General features: G+C 41.5%; 1 protein-coding gene across 1 annotated transcript in view; it reads left to right on the forward strand.

Annotated features, from left to right (window-relative positions):
• OPN4 (opsin 4) overlaps positions 1 to 9177 on the forward strand; it is a 1042115-nt gene extending 1032938 nt beyond the window's left edge. The window contains exon 11 of the mRNA XM_085615055.1: positions 6684 to 9177. Coding sequence (XP_085471181.1) covers positions 6684 to 7007 — 324 coding nt within the window. The 3' untranslated portion in view covers positions 7008 to 9177. The remainder of the gene's footprint in view (positions 1 to 6683) is intronic.
• The last annotated feature ends 6321 nt before the right edge of the window (positions 9178 to 15498 follow it).

The following is a 15498-nucleotide window of genomic DNA, read 5'->3' on the forward strand; positions in this document are numbered from 1 at the left end:
CACAATGTGTTGGGCAAGGATCGTGCCCAACCTCATCGATCCTGCATCCACCACAATCCCTGTATGCAATTTCGGATCAAAGAAAGCCATTTAAGTGGCATTTTCAATTGTGTGTTTTATTTTCTTGATACTTCGGTCACATTCAGATGATCATTCAAACGGAGCATCTCACTTGGTTAGTGCTCTAGAAGGGCACTCACAGTGAGAAAATAAAGAAAATACCTAGGGCAGTAGCTGGACATGCCGAAGAAGGATCGCAACATGGTCACATCTTCTGGAGGGCAAGTTGGAGACAAAACCTGTACTTTTTTGGGGTAAGGAGTTATTCCCTTTTCAGAGAAAATATACCCAAAGAATTTAAGTCTGTTTTTTGAAATTCACACTTCTCTGCATTTAGTGTGAGACCTGCATCAGCTCAGCAAGCAGATGGCATACTTAGCTGACTGCTTTGTCATGTTCCTTCTTGTGTAGCCCCAAACACCAATGTATCATCACTGTAGTTAAAAACATGTATGACATGCTGAATTATTCGACGAATGACATCTTGAAAGATTCCTGCAGCTGACGACACACCAAAACTGAGTCTTTTATTTCTGAAAAAATCAACATGAGTTGAAAAAGTAGTAATGTACATGCTACTTCCAGTTCAAGTTGATTGTAGCCTTTGTTTAGATCACAGCAGGAGAAGACTTTGTCACCATTCAGCTGCAGGATCATGTATGCAATCTGTGGACATGAATGTCTTTCTCTTTCGATTTCTTTGTTGGTCTGTAGCATACCAACACAAATGCGCACTGAACCTCCACTGTCCTTTTTTGGCACCACCACCACAGTGTCGGAACAGTAGAGCACTCGATGATGTCATGCTTTAACAGTGTTTCTAGTTCTTTCTCAACGACTTCCTGTGAGTGAAAAGCAATTCGACAGTGTCACTGTGTAACAGGGCGAATATCTTCATTAATGAAAAGCTGTACCTTTATCATCTTAAGTTTCCCAAGTCCATGAAATAATATCAGGAATTGACTCAGTACCTCAGAATGGGTAATCAAGTTGTAGTTAATGGAGATTATTCCCATATCAGCAGCAGTATCAAAACTTAATAAGCATGAACTTGAGGAAGTACCTAGGAGGACATGATTTGGCGCTTGCACTGCCTGTGCAACATGGTTACCACAAAGGATCCTTTGCTCTGCAAGGGTGTAGAAGCTGTCCAGGTGTGTACTTTTGTTCTCAATGGTGTGAAACATTGTATTAGAAATAGTTTTTGCTCCTTTTCTGCTGGCATGATGTTTATCGGTGCACCACTGTCTATAATGAAAGTTGCAGGGCAACCATTCACCTTGAGCATGATTTTAGTTCAATGTCCATATGAATTTTGTTGCTTTCTGTGGCGATTCTTTTCAGATTTGTGTTTCTCCTTGCAAGCAGGCAATCCTACCTGCACTCAGCTGTTTGTGACTGACATCACCATCGCACATCCATCTTCCTCAATGTCACTCGATGATGACGTCAACAAACCGTTCGAAGATTGATTTGATAATGATCGACTTTGTTTCGGTTCCATTTGGCATAGTCGATGTTGCAGTTTGACCTTGTGGGAGTGACTAGAAAACTTCTGGAACTTTCTGGCATCCATCTTCTTGTCTCTTTATGATGCACTTAGTTTTTCTCTCACTTTGCAAACAGATGGTTTTCCTTCCCGCAGCCCTTGCATATTTGTCCGATGGCCTTCATGTGGAAAGGGGAATCGACAGCGGAAGCACAATTTTATTTTCGTCTGAGACATCACTGTCTGGGCCTCTGCCTTGTGCTTCTGCCTACTTTTCATGTTCAACACAGATCCATTTGGGTTGTTCTAGCTTCCATATCAGCAGCTTGTCAATCGGCTCCTTCCCCCCGCTTGCGGCCATGAGCACTTTCTCCAAGCTGAGTGTTTCTCTCAGCATGCGTTGTCGGAATGAAGCGGAGAGGCAACCACTGATAACTCTAAGATGCATGACTTCTTCATCATTGAATTCATTGAACTTGAAGTGCTTATAAGCATGTCAAGTCTCTCAACAAACTCATCCAGTGTCTCACCAGGTTGCTGTCTTGCTTGGCTGAAAGTGTACCTTTCATAGTCGACATTCGGCATTGTATTGAACTTGGCCTCCAACGTCTTCTTGATTTGACGGTATGATACTTCATCAGCTTGTGATATCTTCTTTATCACCTCTTTTACTCTGTCACCTGCCAGGTTCTTTAAGTATTTGATAATCTTTTTGTCATCCGCTTCTTCTGAAGCATCTATGAAGTCATCAAACGTTTTGATCCAGGCAGTCCATCTGGCACCAATATTCTGCTTTTTGGAAGCATCAAAAGGAGGCAGTGATTTCCAGAACACAGCTGTTCTATATTGGGTGTATTTCCCAATTGTATTTATTTTTTTATTTTTATTTATTGGTTTTTCAAACAAACAAAAAACAAAATCAAGCATGTTGACAAACGTTCAGCCAGCAATAAAGCATAGAACATCGATATACAATTCCTGTTTCATCAGTATATAGATTGAGGTTTCTGCTCGGCCTCCCATTCCCTTTCACATGTAAATAACTGATTTACATTGTATTGTGTTACATTTCGGGTTAGTATAATAAACATTCGTAGTCTTCCACATCTACGCATCTGCTATATAGCAGCTGAGTTGACACATCTTTTCACATCAACTGTTTACCCTCATCGTGATTCAATTTATTCCATGCATCATGTATTCTGCAATTCCTCCCCGGATTGTGGTACCTGAGTCGTTGTAGTTGTACCCTCCTCCTCTGTCACCTGTCTTTCTCTTGCCTATTGTATAAATGGTTCCCAGATATCTGTGGGTCTGGACGCTGTGGGCGTGAGTTCCGAAATGGTAGATAGTTGAGTATGCCCATACATGACATCGCGCAGCCACTCATTTATGTCAGGGGTACCCTTCCTGCCCCAATGTTTGGCCACGCATCGTTTAGCAAATAATAATAACAACGCATGTAGTTTTCGAGCCTTCGTAGGTGTGTCTTTTACATAGCCCAACAACCCTAACATAGGATCCGGGGTTGCTGGAATTCCTATGATTTCATTTATAATTGTAAAAACAGTGGACCAGAACTTCCAAAGTTTTGGACAGGACCAGGCCATGTGCATGAAAGAGGCAATGGCTCCCCCACGTCTCCAACATTTGTCATTATCTTTTACGCCCATGCGTTGCAGCCCTGTAATATCTATGTACATATTTGAAATGTATTAGGTGAAGATTATAGTTTGGCGATAAGGCTTTAAGTTGACCACAGCAATAGTCACATTGGTCCTCTGTAAGTGGGGTTAAAAGTTCCTCATTCCAAGCATTAAGTGCTCGGTGCTGTATCAGTGGGGTTGTATTTTGCGTATTATTGAATATGCGAGATATCAATTTACGCGAAGACTCAGATTTTAAAATGTTTTCCAATGTGCTTAGGGTAGGTGGGGGTAGCGGGAATGAATCATGTTGGGATTTGCAAGTGGCCCTGAGTTTGTGGTATAAGAATAGTACGGGGAACAGCACAGCTCCGTCTTCTACAGCAGTGGGTGCAGGGCAGAACTCCCCTTCTGGGTATAAATCAGCAAACGTATGAAATCCCATTTTAGGAGCCAATTGAATACTAGAGCTTAGGGTGTATTTTCCATTCTTCATTTGTTCTAGTGTGTTCTGTTCAGACAGCGTTTGTCCTTCAGTGTCTATTGGCCTGGAGCTACCTCTGCAAGCACCAACCTGCTCATTGGTACTCGGGTTGTCGCGCCTGAGCTGAGATCGGTGGGCATCATCTTCCTTCTTCATAGTGAGTAATGAGTTTGCTTCTTGCACGTGCTCTTCACCACTCTTGACCTTATGCATCATTCCTGGCTGTTGCCGCCTTTAGCATTTCTCTGTGCCCAGTCGTCTTTGCCTTTATCCCTTTTCTGCACCTGGCTGCTGTTGCCTTTAGTGCTACTGCTTTGAATCAGTGCTGACTCCGTTTTATGCTCTGACACAGAATCTCTTCTCTCTGCCTTACCAGTAGATTTTTGGCAGGCTTATTGACTGTGCTCTTTAATAGAGCCTTCACCTTCTTCAATGGCCTCTCAAAAGCTGGAGTTGCACTTTGACTCTACATGCGCCAACCGTAGACAGCTTCTTGAGGCATACCTGGCACGCATGAGCAGTTTGCTGGACAACGGCAAACTCTCAAGGAGAGCAGTCTTATATCTTTGGTGGCATTTATCCTCTATCTTGTTGCCATTTGTAGCATCCTCCCTAGCCAGGGAGCAAGTAACACACCGTGCCACACACAGAGCTGTAGTTTGGACGTCTTTATTCTTCAGCATGCAACCATTAACTTAACGCACTACGTCACAAACTTTTTTTACCTCCCCCAGTCACACCCACCAGATTATGTAATACTTGTGGGGAGTCTGCTGAGGCCTACTAGAGGCCTCAAACACACAAACACAGAACAACACAATCACTACACCCTAAAAAAATACTTATGCTTGAAGAGGAGCATTTAGAAAAATGACTGGAACTGCTCTTCTTGGGTCTAGTGGTTGCTAAAGGGACACATAAGGCAGAATGGTTCCCTGCTTGGAAGTAGCTGGCAACTTGGGAATGAACTCTGACCAAGCTCTGGATAACGATACCTGGTCTCGAAAAGCATTTCCTGAGGACCTGATTGCTGTAGGAAAAACAGGAATAATGTTTGCTGCATTAAGACATTTGTGGGACTCTTGGATGTAGCATCAAGCAAAGGAAGAGAGGGCTATCCTCCCCCATGGAGCGCTGACTACAGTCCCCCAAGAAAAGCACCAGGTTGAATGAAAGCATTGGAGAGTACCAACGTGAACGATTACTGACTCCACCCCTGACCTGATGGCCTCAGTGAGGCAGAATAGTTATCTGGTAAAATGTCCTTGTTTTCGTTTCTGATGCAAGTGCAACCTCTCCTAGCTATTTATGGGTAGTGTACATAGATTGAAAGTGACTTTCAAACATTAGTTATTCTTGTGGATATTGTTTAGCAATTTCGCTTTAATGCTTTTAAAAAAACCAATTTTCCACAGTTTTTGATAGTTGTTTAAAATGTATACATTAAGGAAAGGTATTTTTTGATAATTATCTGTTAAAGTGATTTTGGGCATTAAAACTTCTCGAAATTTGCTAACTGTAAGGTTATACAATTTAGCTACTAGTATTTTAAAATTGTGGTTATTTGTACAAATTATCATGCACATTGTTAATTCAGAAAATTTGGGGGATTTCGTTTGTCAAATGTGTATAAAATATCTTTTCGAGTTTTAAAAAGATAGCAATTGCTCATTTAACATTTAAATCATTTTTTAAAAGGTTATTTATACAACTAAGATTGGTTTTAAAAATGCTATGGATGAAAATAGTAATAATAATTAAAAGTCAATGCAAATAATTTCAGAATGAGTCTTTAAATTTCCAATAAAAAAAATATGATATGGTGTATGGCTTGGCAAATCATCATAGCAGATACATAGTGGCATTGACAGAAACGTGGCCGGCCAGGCGGCGCTGCCGAACAAAGTACTATTTTTCGCTGGGATCACTGTCTCCTGTATTTAATACTCGTGTGTGTGAACCAAGAAACACATGGCTCGGTCGATGGTGCAGACCCTTTAAGTTATTGGTTTGAATATATACAGTGGGCAGCAAAGGATTTGAGACTTGGGTAGGACCCTTGCTGCCTATTACTTATATCACTACCAGTACAAGACTTTTCTTGCCCTGAAGAAGCCCTGATCTGGGGTAAAACGCCTTTGTTGCAATCTGTTTGTAATAGCTTGAAAATTGGAAGAGAAGAAAATAAGAAAAGAACATTCAAGCAATACTGGAGTCTATAAATAATTTTGCAAATAATTTTGACAGGTGATCTGATTTTGAACGGATCATTTTTATGTGTTTCTTCTCATTGCGTGTGTTCTGTTATGTATGATTTATGACCATTTGTCAGCTGGCCATTTGAGGAGGGCAATATTGATATAAAAAAAATTCTTTTGTGACTGTATTGGGTGGTGCAGTGACTGAGTCCACCCAGCTGCCACCAGAGGTGCAACTAGAGCCACAATTCGGGGGGGCTGATTCTTCAAGCAATAGGCAGAGTGGAGCTGCAGGGGATCTAAGGGGTGAAAAACAACAAAGCCTCATTTACAAGCAAATGGTCTTTTAAAAACCTGTGAAGTACTCGGGTGCGGCTGTGTGTGTGCCCAGGAAGCTATCTCAGCCCGGGCTGACACACACGACGTTGGGGCTGAAGCCCCTTGAGCCCAATGGGTGTTGCACACCAGGCTGCCACTATTTCATCAGCCCAGCATCTTTAGGTGCTGTTCTGCATTGCCTGACACCTTTCAGAAACTGGGCCTAGTACTTTTGATTACGTAAAATGATGTGTAGGAATTAATGTGCTATCTATTCATGTTGTGATTATTTTATATTTATTGAGCTGGGTGAAGCTGGTTTGGTTGTGTCAACATGGAATATTAAAACAGAAAATTAAACAAGGTGCACCGGTTATGCAGTTCCGTTCTCTTTTCTTGTCTGTTTTACTAAGCATGATATTGAAGTGATGTTTTCTCACATTATACATGTGTGTTTACATTCTTTTTCAAACTTTTTTATCTTTAAGACAGGTAAAACTTTGAATGGCATCGGGGTGCGGAAAGGAGGATCCCAGCGTCGGCTGCAGACGGCAGGGATACCCAGCATTGTGGTTTCCAGCAGTGCCCGCTATGTAAAGACGCTGCCCTTTGACTGCAGAGCCCCTGTTCTGGGCCTGAGCGGAGACCCCATTGACAGCGATGGCAGCAGCAGTCAAATGGACTCTTTGCTCCAGAATGGCCCTATTGCCACCATCTCATCCAGCGTCATGACGCCAGTGAAGGCGGGTGTTTTCCCGGAGCCTCCATTCCCAGAGGAACCTCCAAGCTCAGAGCTGTCTACCATCCTCTAGAGGAGGCCACCACACAACTGTGCTTTTCTCTCGTACTCACATGATTGTGTGAAAATTGCATTCCCGCACTATTAACTCAGTTCTTTATTTTATTTTATTCTCTCCCGAGGCAGTATCCTAGATTTGCCATATATTTAGGAATTGTGTGCTGTACACTGAGTGAATGTGAGGGGAATGTTATAGATACGTCAAAGAGCATCTTCGCTCATGGCTGACACGCAAATATATTTTGAAAGAATGTTTTACACTGAACAATATGTAGTCTGTGCTACTGATTACTTCTGTCCACCTCTAGCCTTTGACGTCCGACTCTGTCAAAAACTGTGTGATATGATTCCAGTCATTGTACAAATAGAATAGTCTATGCAGTACTCTCAGTAAGGACATTAATGTTAAAGTGTATGCATATGGTAAGGCATTATGTTGTATGACATTCTGTTTGCTTTGACCAAAGGTGTGTGCGCGGTCCTCAACCGAGCCACAGACTTCAGAAATAAGTTGTGTTTAAGGGAAACTCCGTAACACTGATGCACTCTGGTATTTATGGACGGGAAAGGAACATCAAGGAAAACCAATGAAGTATCCAGTCCATGTTTGAGTGAAGCAGACGACCTTCCCAGCTAGTATTTGGTAGGATTTAGGTGCTAATGCATTAGGGTTTCTAAAGTCCTTCTTTTTCGGCCATTTTATCTTTAAACAATTTAAGGGACGAAGTCTAAAAAAAGTAGGTCTTCAAGCTGTACTTAAACCTTTAATGCAAATGTGTGTACATATGGATCGGACACCCATGCAGAGTGTACCAACCTAATCTATACAATTACCAGTAATGTGACACCTGTATTTGTCCGTACACACATTGTTTTCATCAATTTAAAAATGTAGGAAAGCCAGGTGAATACATGTTGTACCCTAAAACACTAGAAAGCACATTCTAACACCAATATCCTTCCAACTGCTTGCATTTTCTGCTCCTAGAACAGTATCAATGGTTCTTGTAGTACCAGGCATTTGCCCCAAGGAGACTGAGTTAACGTGTTTCGGCCGATCCTAGTAATGCACAGAAGTCTTCATGAACAGTGATCTTGAACACTGTCCTTCCGTTGATTATAGGTCTTAGGTTAATTTATTTATTTGCATAGTTTTATGTATAGTGTACACCAGGTCTCATGGGCTTCAGTGCGCTCTAGAAAGATTTGATATATATATATATATATAATCTATTTACTAGTAGAGGTCTTATTCAGAAAACTTCAAATGACTAAGGACCAGGATAAACTGTGATCCTGAAGAGGATAATAACCAGGCCGTCATGCAGAATGGAAATAGATTTAACGATGAAGTAAATGTTTGGCCGCCCGGCTCACTGTATTATATGAGGGAAAGTGGATGTTAAAGAGGGCCTTTATAAGTAGAACCTTCTTACTTTGGAAGGTTTGAGTTCGGTATTAAAGATGCTCGGACTAGAGTGGTAGTGAGTTCCCATGGGTTGGGGTATCTCTGGGGTAAGTTTGGTTTAGGATGGTTTGTTTCAGAGTTTTAATGGTTTACAGGGGCAGTTTCCTCTTGCTTCTGAAAGAACACCAAAGATCCATGCTTAATATTTAGATGTGTTTAAGTGCACTGCCTTGTGTTATAATACCATGTTTATTTTGGCATCTTGTGCCCAGTTAGAGCCAAGGGTGGTCTTTTTACACTAGGATGATGTGATCTCTACAGATGGTGCTGGCCACCAGACAAGCGGCTGCATAAAAGACTACAGTGAGTGGGTCCATTCTTGATTTGGGAATACTAATTGTGATTGTGATTCCATAATCAATCCTATTAAGTACCAGGCCTAAAGAACAAGTGTTTTGTCCTTCTTGGGGGTATATTCTTTATTTTTTTCTATTCCTCCTCAGTTGATTTTGGACACCTTTCACAGTGTTTTGATATGGTGTTGAAAGGAGCCTGTTATCAAGGATAAAGCTAAAAAAAAAAACAATATTTACCACATTGGGGCAAGGGGAAAGTATGCCGGTGAGGGATGTAATAAATGACTGCCTCCTACTTAGAAAGTGTTTATGTTAATCACTTTGGCACTCAAAAATGGTGCACATGCAATGCGTTTGAGCAAAAAGAAGTATGACGTGCAGAAAGGCACATCTGTTTGGGAATGAAGGCCCACCATTTATCAAGGTTTTGCGGCACCCTTGTGCCGCGCAAGGGTGACACAAAATCTAAATGAGATCTATCAAGCCATGCAAGGCCACCTTGTGTGGCCCTGCATGGCTTGATAGATCTAGAGTACCAAAAGGCAGCGCAAATCACTGCCTTGCATTACTCTTCACCAGAGAGGCATTCAATTGGTGGGGCTTGGGTGTTTCCAAGCATCCACCCATGTATTTTGGTGCTTTCCCAGATTTGCTGTTTGTGGGAGACCTGTGAATGTGTCAAAATGGTACGCCTCTCCCATTGAAATATCTTTATTTCTTTCTGTGTATGCTGCATTCTTCAGCACACATAAAAAAAGGAAGATACCTTTACCTTTCAGGATTGTTTTTGTGCAGGAAGGTGTCCATTCCTGAACAAAACAATCCTGTCTACAAGGCAGGCATCCTTGCAACATAACGCAAGAGTGCCTGCTTTGGTGCTAGGCAGCCAAAAGTGTGCCAGCGCTAGGTACGGAAAGTAATGTGCCGTACAATATTAAATACGGCACCTTCCTGCCCTTTCCCTTTCACCCAGCGCAGCTCAGTGCAGCAAGGTGGCTTGCTGCGTTGGGTGAAAGATTGCTAAATCTTCCCCCTAGCGTCCAATAGAGAAACCTAAAAGTGAATACATGGTGCGGTATGGATATACCAGTGATAAGGGTAATGAGATAGCATTGATTCAGCTGGTACAGTGAATTGTGCACGGAGTCACTAGTGATTAGCAGTGGCCGCCGGCAAAGGTAAGGACAGTGGGCGGGGCAGGGCACGGCAGAGAGGAAGCCAACAGAGGATGGAATAGGTGTTATTTATTTATTTAATTATACCTATTCTGTCATCTATCGTCTTCTCCTGCCCTGCCTCACCCCACCTCGTTTACCTGTGCCGGCGGCCGCTGGTAATTAGTCTGTGTTTAGGGCATTCAAATACTCAAAGGCTCATTACACAATTCACTCACCACAGCAAAATTAAAAAAAACTTGCAGTATTATGTTCACCCATCAGAGACCTAACTTCTGTGGTACTGTTGGTGACTACAGAGATTCCATTTACCTACTCCAAAGGCTTCCAGTTTACAACTGCATAGATATTCACTCTGCAAGCGAATAGAGAATGATCAGGCTATGGTGACCTTTTGCTGAAGCACCTTGTGAGAGCAACATGTCACTTTGGCTTGCGAATGACAGTGGGTGTGTCTTCCAGTGTTGTTATCTTGCAGCATTGCCTCAATGTCGATGAGTTTCATAGAGGACGTTCTAAATCTTACAACAGTATTAACCTGCTGAGCAGTTTTATTTTTCATGTACAAAAACATTGTTGATCATTTTCATACAATATAGACTATAAGTTTAATTTTTTTTCGCCCATTTTTTGTGTTAAATTGTGAAATCTTGTAAAAATTATTACATCATCTTCAATACTGAATCAATTCGAGTGGTGCCTTTCTTAAATATGATAAGTTAAATTTGTCATTGTTTTTAAGTCTGTAAAATGAAAAGGTTACAGATGAGACCAAACTATGGGAAGTATGCAAGAAAAATAGATTTTTATTTTCTCAGGAATTGATGGACCAAGAAAATATCTTTGATGGGGTGGAGAAGAGGCACGGTTTGTGCACAGGAATTTGAGTAACACTTGATTTCACCTCACGTACAATTCCCTTCTTGGCAAAATCGATGCATTGGAATCTAAAATTGGGTTTTGCTGTAAAATGCAAAAACTCAACTTCCCGCCTGAACTGCTGAACTTTCTGTGTTGTGAGGTGTTTCACCAGGAGCATATGAAGTAATGTTTGCTCCATGTGCATGCTCTTACACTTACCTGGTCTGGTGTAATCACTACACCATGCCTCCCCTTTTCTTTTAAAGTCTACTGCTTATGTTCCTTCTACCTGTCTGAATGAGAAAATTACAGGCCAGAGACATGGGAAACATTCCTGTAATGTCATCTCTTTCCTTTTCTTTATGTTTTTCTAAATGTTCAGTACTTGGGTACTAGCTATGGCAGGCTCGGAGCATTCCAGTCTGGCCATGGAAAGATCTAGGGGCTTATTTTCAAGCCCAGTGAGTCGTTGAAACGTCACATTTTTTTAAAAAAAATTCCTGCCGGCGCACAGTGCAGACCCAAATCTACGAGGCCACAGAAAGCCACCCTGCGTGGCTTTTCATGGCCTCGTAGATATGGTGTAATGCAACGCAGCACAAGTCGCTATGCTGACTCACACCACCTCGGGGAGGCATGTCATGGGTGTTGTGGTGGGTGTTCTCACTCAACGCCCATGGTATTTGTCACATTATCAACTTTACAACATAGCGTAACTGGGAATGCGTCAAAACCTTTACGCTCCCCAGGGGTGGCGTAACTATTGTTTTTGTGAAGGGAGGTAATCTTACAACTGCTTAAAATCCTCCATACTTGTGGAATTTCCACAGCTGTAAGTTCTTCCTATGAGCATAAATGTATGCAGATCAATTAATCAAAATCTGTTATATGGGCTAAATCGGGAACACTAAGTCTAGGCATTTCTACTCCTGCATGGAGGATTATTGTCTCCACCTAAATAGGAACAAAACCTATAGTCGACTCACAGTACAACTAAAGACAATTGTGACTTTGCCTGTCCACGGATTGGAAGCAGCCCAATAACCGTGCAGATGGTAAAGAATCTCTGCACTGCATCTAACTCGGTGTCTTAATTTAGACAGGTGCAAAAACAACAGTTGATGGACAGAATGCAGAACAATGTCATACATTCATCCCAGTACAGAGATCTGGACCTAAATCCATCGTTTTTTTACTCACCATGCCGTTCCAGTTTGAACCCAGCCATATGCAAATCAGTCTTGACCCTGTGCCTCATGGGTACAGTCCAGCCCGAACTGCCAAGCCAGGTCCTCCCTGGACTGGAAACAAGCATCCTAGGACCTTTTTCGGGGTTTCACCCCTCTTAAGCCAGGATAGCTTGATTCCAGTGGCATCGAGAGCACAGGACCCACGTCTGGGCATACCCTTCCCACTCGGGGTGACAAATGCAAAAACAACAGTTGATGGACAGAATGCAGAACAATGTCATACATTCACCCCAGTACAGAGATCTGGGCCTAAATCCATTGTTTTTTTGCTCACCATGACATGGCTTGGCAGTTTGGGCTGGACTGTTCCCATGAGGCACAGGGTCAAGACTGATTTGCATATGGCTGGGTTCAAACTGGAACGGCATGGTGAGTAAAAAAAAACCATGGATTAAGGCCCAGATCTCTGTACTGGGGTGAATGTATGACGTTGTTCTGCATTCTGTCCATCAACTGTTGTTTTTGCTTTTAATTTAGACAGGTGGCTGCCAGTGCTAGGAACACACATAACCTATTTGCAGCCTCCTGCCCTGTCCCTTTTAATTCAAGAAATCTCCGATAAACTTTTTTGATAAGTGTACTTTGACTCCCACTCATCTATTGATAGCTTCAACACTGTGTTGGTGGAGGACTCCGCAATCTTGACACCCCAAAAATGTATCTCAATCATAATGCCCACAATAGAATGAATTGGAGGGACATGTTAAACCTTCATTTCATGAGGCAATATGTCTCTAGTTAAGGCACCTCACATCAAAATATCAGAAAATACAATCAATTAATTAAAAGGTGCCACACCGAAAAGTTGAAGGGATTTATTATGAAATTCAAAAGTGTGGCAATACAAAGTCAATGCCATGAAGGCTCTTAATGAATCGGCAATACAAAGAAATTATAAATCAAAAATTAGCTTAAGTTTAAAGTGGGCAGCAATATCAGAAGAAAAACAGAGATTACCCCTATTAGAACAGGAAAGTCTCTGGCTCACCTTCAAAAGTGAGGTTTTTTGAAATTTGGCATATGAAATTAGCATAATGCCAGAATCACTGTGGTGTGAACCAATGTATCTTTTCATCAGCAAATCAGAGTGCAGTCTTCCAAAATGTTATGTTTCCTTAACACTTGAGCACAATGCCGCAACATGTATATTTATTCTGACCCCTCTATTCTAATGTCATCCAGGGAAGCTCGAATAAACTAGTTACATAAACAACAGTGTGTTGTATGAATGAATCACAGTGCTCTATTAGAAAGACGTTGAAGAAATGGTTGCAGTTTGGTTGCAGTTTTGTGACTGAGCGGGGAAAAGTTAATAAAAGACATGGTGAACTATGACAATGGAAATAAAAAAATATTTTACTTATGCAGTGCGAGATGTAATGGGAAAAGAAGAGTGACAAGACTTGACATCCCTTTTGAAAAAGATGGTAATTAGTCCCAAATTTAGGCCTAGTTAACAAGGGTCAGAAAAACACACTTCTAAACAGCATAGAGAACAGAGACAACAGTACTATATCAGTGCGTACTAGTGCAATGAGGTGTGAACATTCATTCTGTATGTTGGAAATTATGCACAAAAACATAAAAACACAAAATTATCAATAGCTTCCCCCACTGATTATTCTATTACCACTATAACAGAATGAGTCTATTTAAACTAGTAAGCCATTATAACATGTCTGCATCACTTTCTGTTTCTTTCAAGTTGATTCTTCCATCAATTTTAGCTGTTTGTAGACATGATCCTTGTCATTCTTTATCTCAATCTCTTTTCTCTTTGTCTTAGATGATTTTTCTTTGCTCTTACACCTGCATTCTAGAAACAAATAATCAAAGAATATGACCAATGAAGACAGAACAAATGCACAAATCAATACAATTATTACAGGGATAGATTTGCCTTTACATACCTAATTCCAGACTATCAAACCATTCATCAACCTTGCTAAAACCCTTTTCTATCTCACTAACCCAGGAACCTAATGCTTCCCACACACCATGCTCTTCTAAAGCTTGGACTTCACAAGAAATATTTCTTATATTACTCACATGTGAATGAATAACCCTACTGTTATCTGGTATGAAGGTGCAGCACTCATTAACCATCAGTACCTTGTAAACATCCCCTTTCTTCATGAAAAGGATATCTAGCACTAAAAGGTTTTGCCTAATCATCCCACACATTGAGATGAAATTCAGAATTAATCTGTGTTAAAAGCAACAGCGATGTTAGAAGCAAGCCAGTCCACAAGCATAGACAAACATCTGATCTTCACATCATTCATAGCCACACCTATATATGGAATCACAGATTCTAATATATACGTCCATAACCACGTTTCACTCTCTTCAAATCAACAGTGTTATTGACTCCACTCATGTGATAAACTCTAAGAAGCACTAAGAGGCCATTTACGATTGTGGCAGTGGGGGACTGCTGTGGCGTTAGCGGTGGGAACACCACTGCCCCTTAGGTGGTCCGACCGCCCGATTACAAGCATGGCGGTTGAACCCCCACAAAACCACCACCACTGCCAAGATCCTGGATCAGCAGTAATGGCGGTGGGGAGGGCAGGGAGGATTGGAGGCAGTGCCAATGCCAGCGCCTCTGTGGCAATTATGAGTTGCATTTCTGCCGACCGTTTCATGGTGGAGACACCTGATGGGGAAATACTGGCACCCTCCCAGGAGCAAATGAATCAAACTCACCAGACATAGCAGGTTTGCTCAGAAACAGAGTGAAATGTATTTATTGGTACCAAAAGCATGCATCATTGCTAATTGGCAAGGAATAAGTCAGGTCTCCAGCCTTAGGGGCTCTCAGACCACTTCTTCCTAGAGTGACAGGTTTCTAGGTGCTATATACATTGAGTAATGCCATGTCAGCGGAACTAGAATAAGGCACCAAGCCAAATATGGCTAACATGGATGTGCAATGTCTGCACCATGCAAATTATAAACAGCCAGATATGGGCAGACCAGAAAGGCTGGCTCGGCACTGTGTAAGCAACTTGCACAACCAGATTAAGAAATATCATGTAGTCAGGACAGGCAAAGTGACCTCTAAAGGGGTACAGAATAGCTTGTTGAAGCGTGTCCAGTCAAGGTCAGAAAGGAAGCCCTTAGGAGCTCCAGGCCTCATGTTAATGTGATGTACCTAAGCATGATATCTTTTGAAGTGCATACACATGAATTTATATGGATACACATATATATTTTGCAACAATCCTCCCTTTTGGATAGACCTATCCAACATTAGTGTAAAACCAACATATATATATGTATATATGAAGGAAACATCAGTTACATATCTTTTTGATGGCATTACACAGTGTTTGCATAAAATGCATATATTGTCCCATTGATACATCCTGATGAGGTCGTTATTAAATCAGGAGGCTGTTGTGATACCGGCAGCATACTCCTAATTAGGTGTCCAAGAAACATTGTTTGC

This window comes from Triturus cristatus, chromosome 1_2, assembly GCF_964204655.1.
Source record: "Triturus cristatus chromosome 1_2, aTriCri1.1, whole genome shotgun sequence".
Lineage (NCBI taxonomy): Eukaryota > Metazoa > Chordata > Amphibia > Caudata > Salamandridae > Triturus > Triturus cristatus.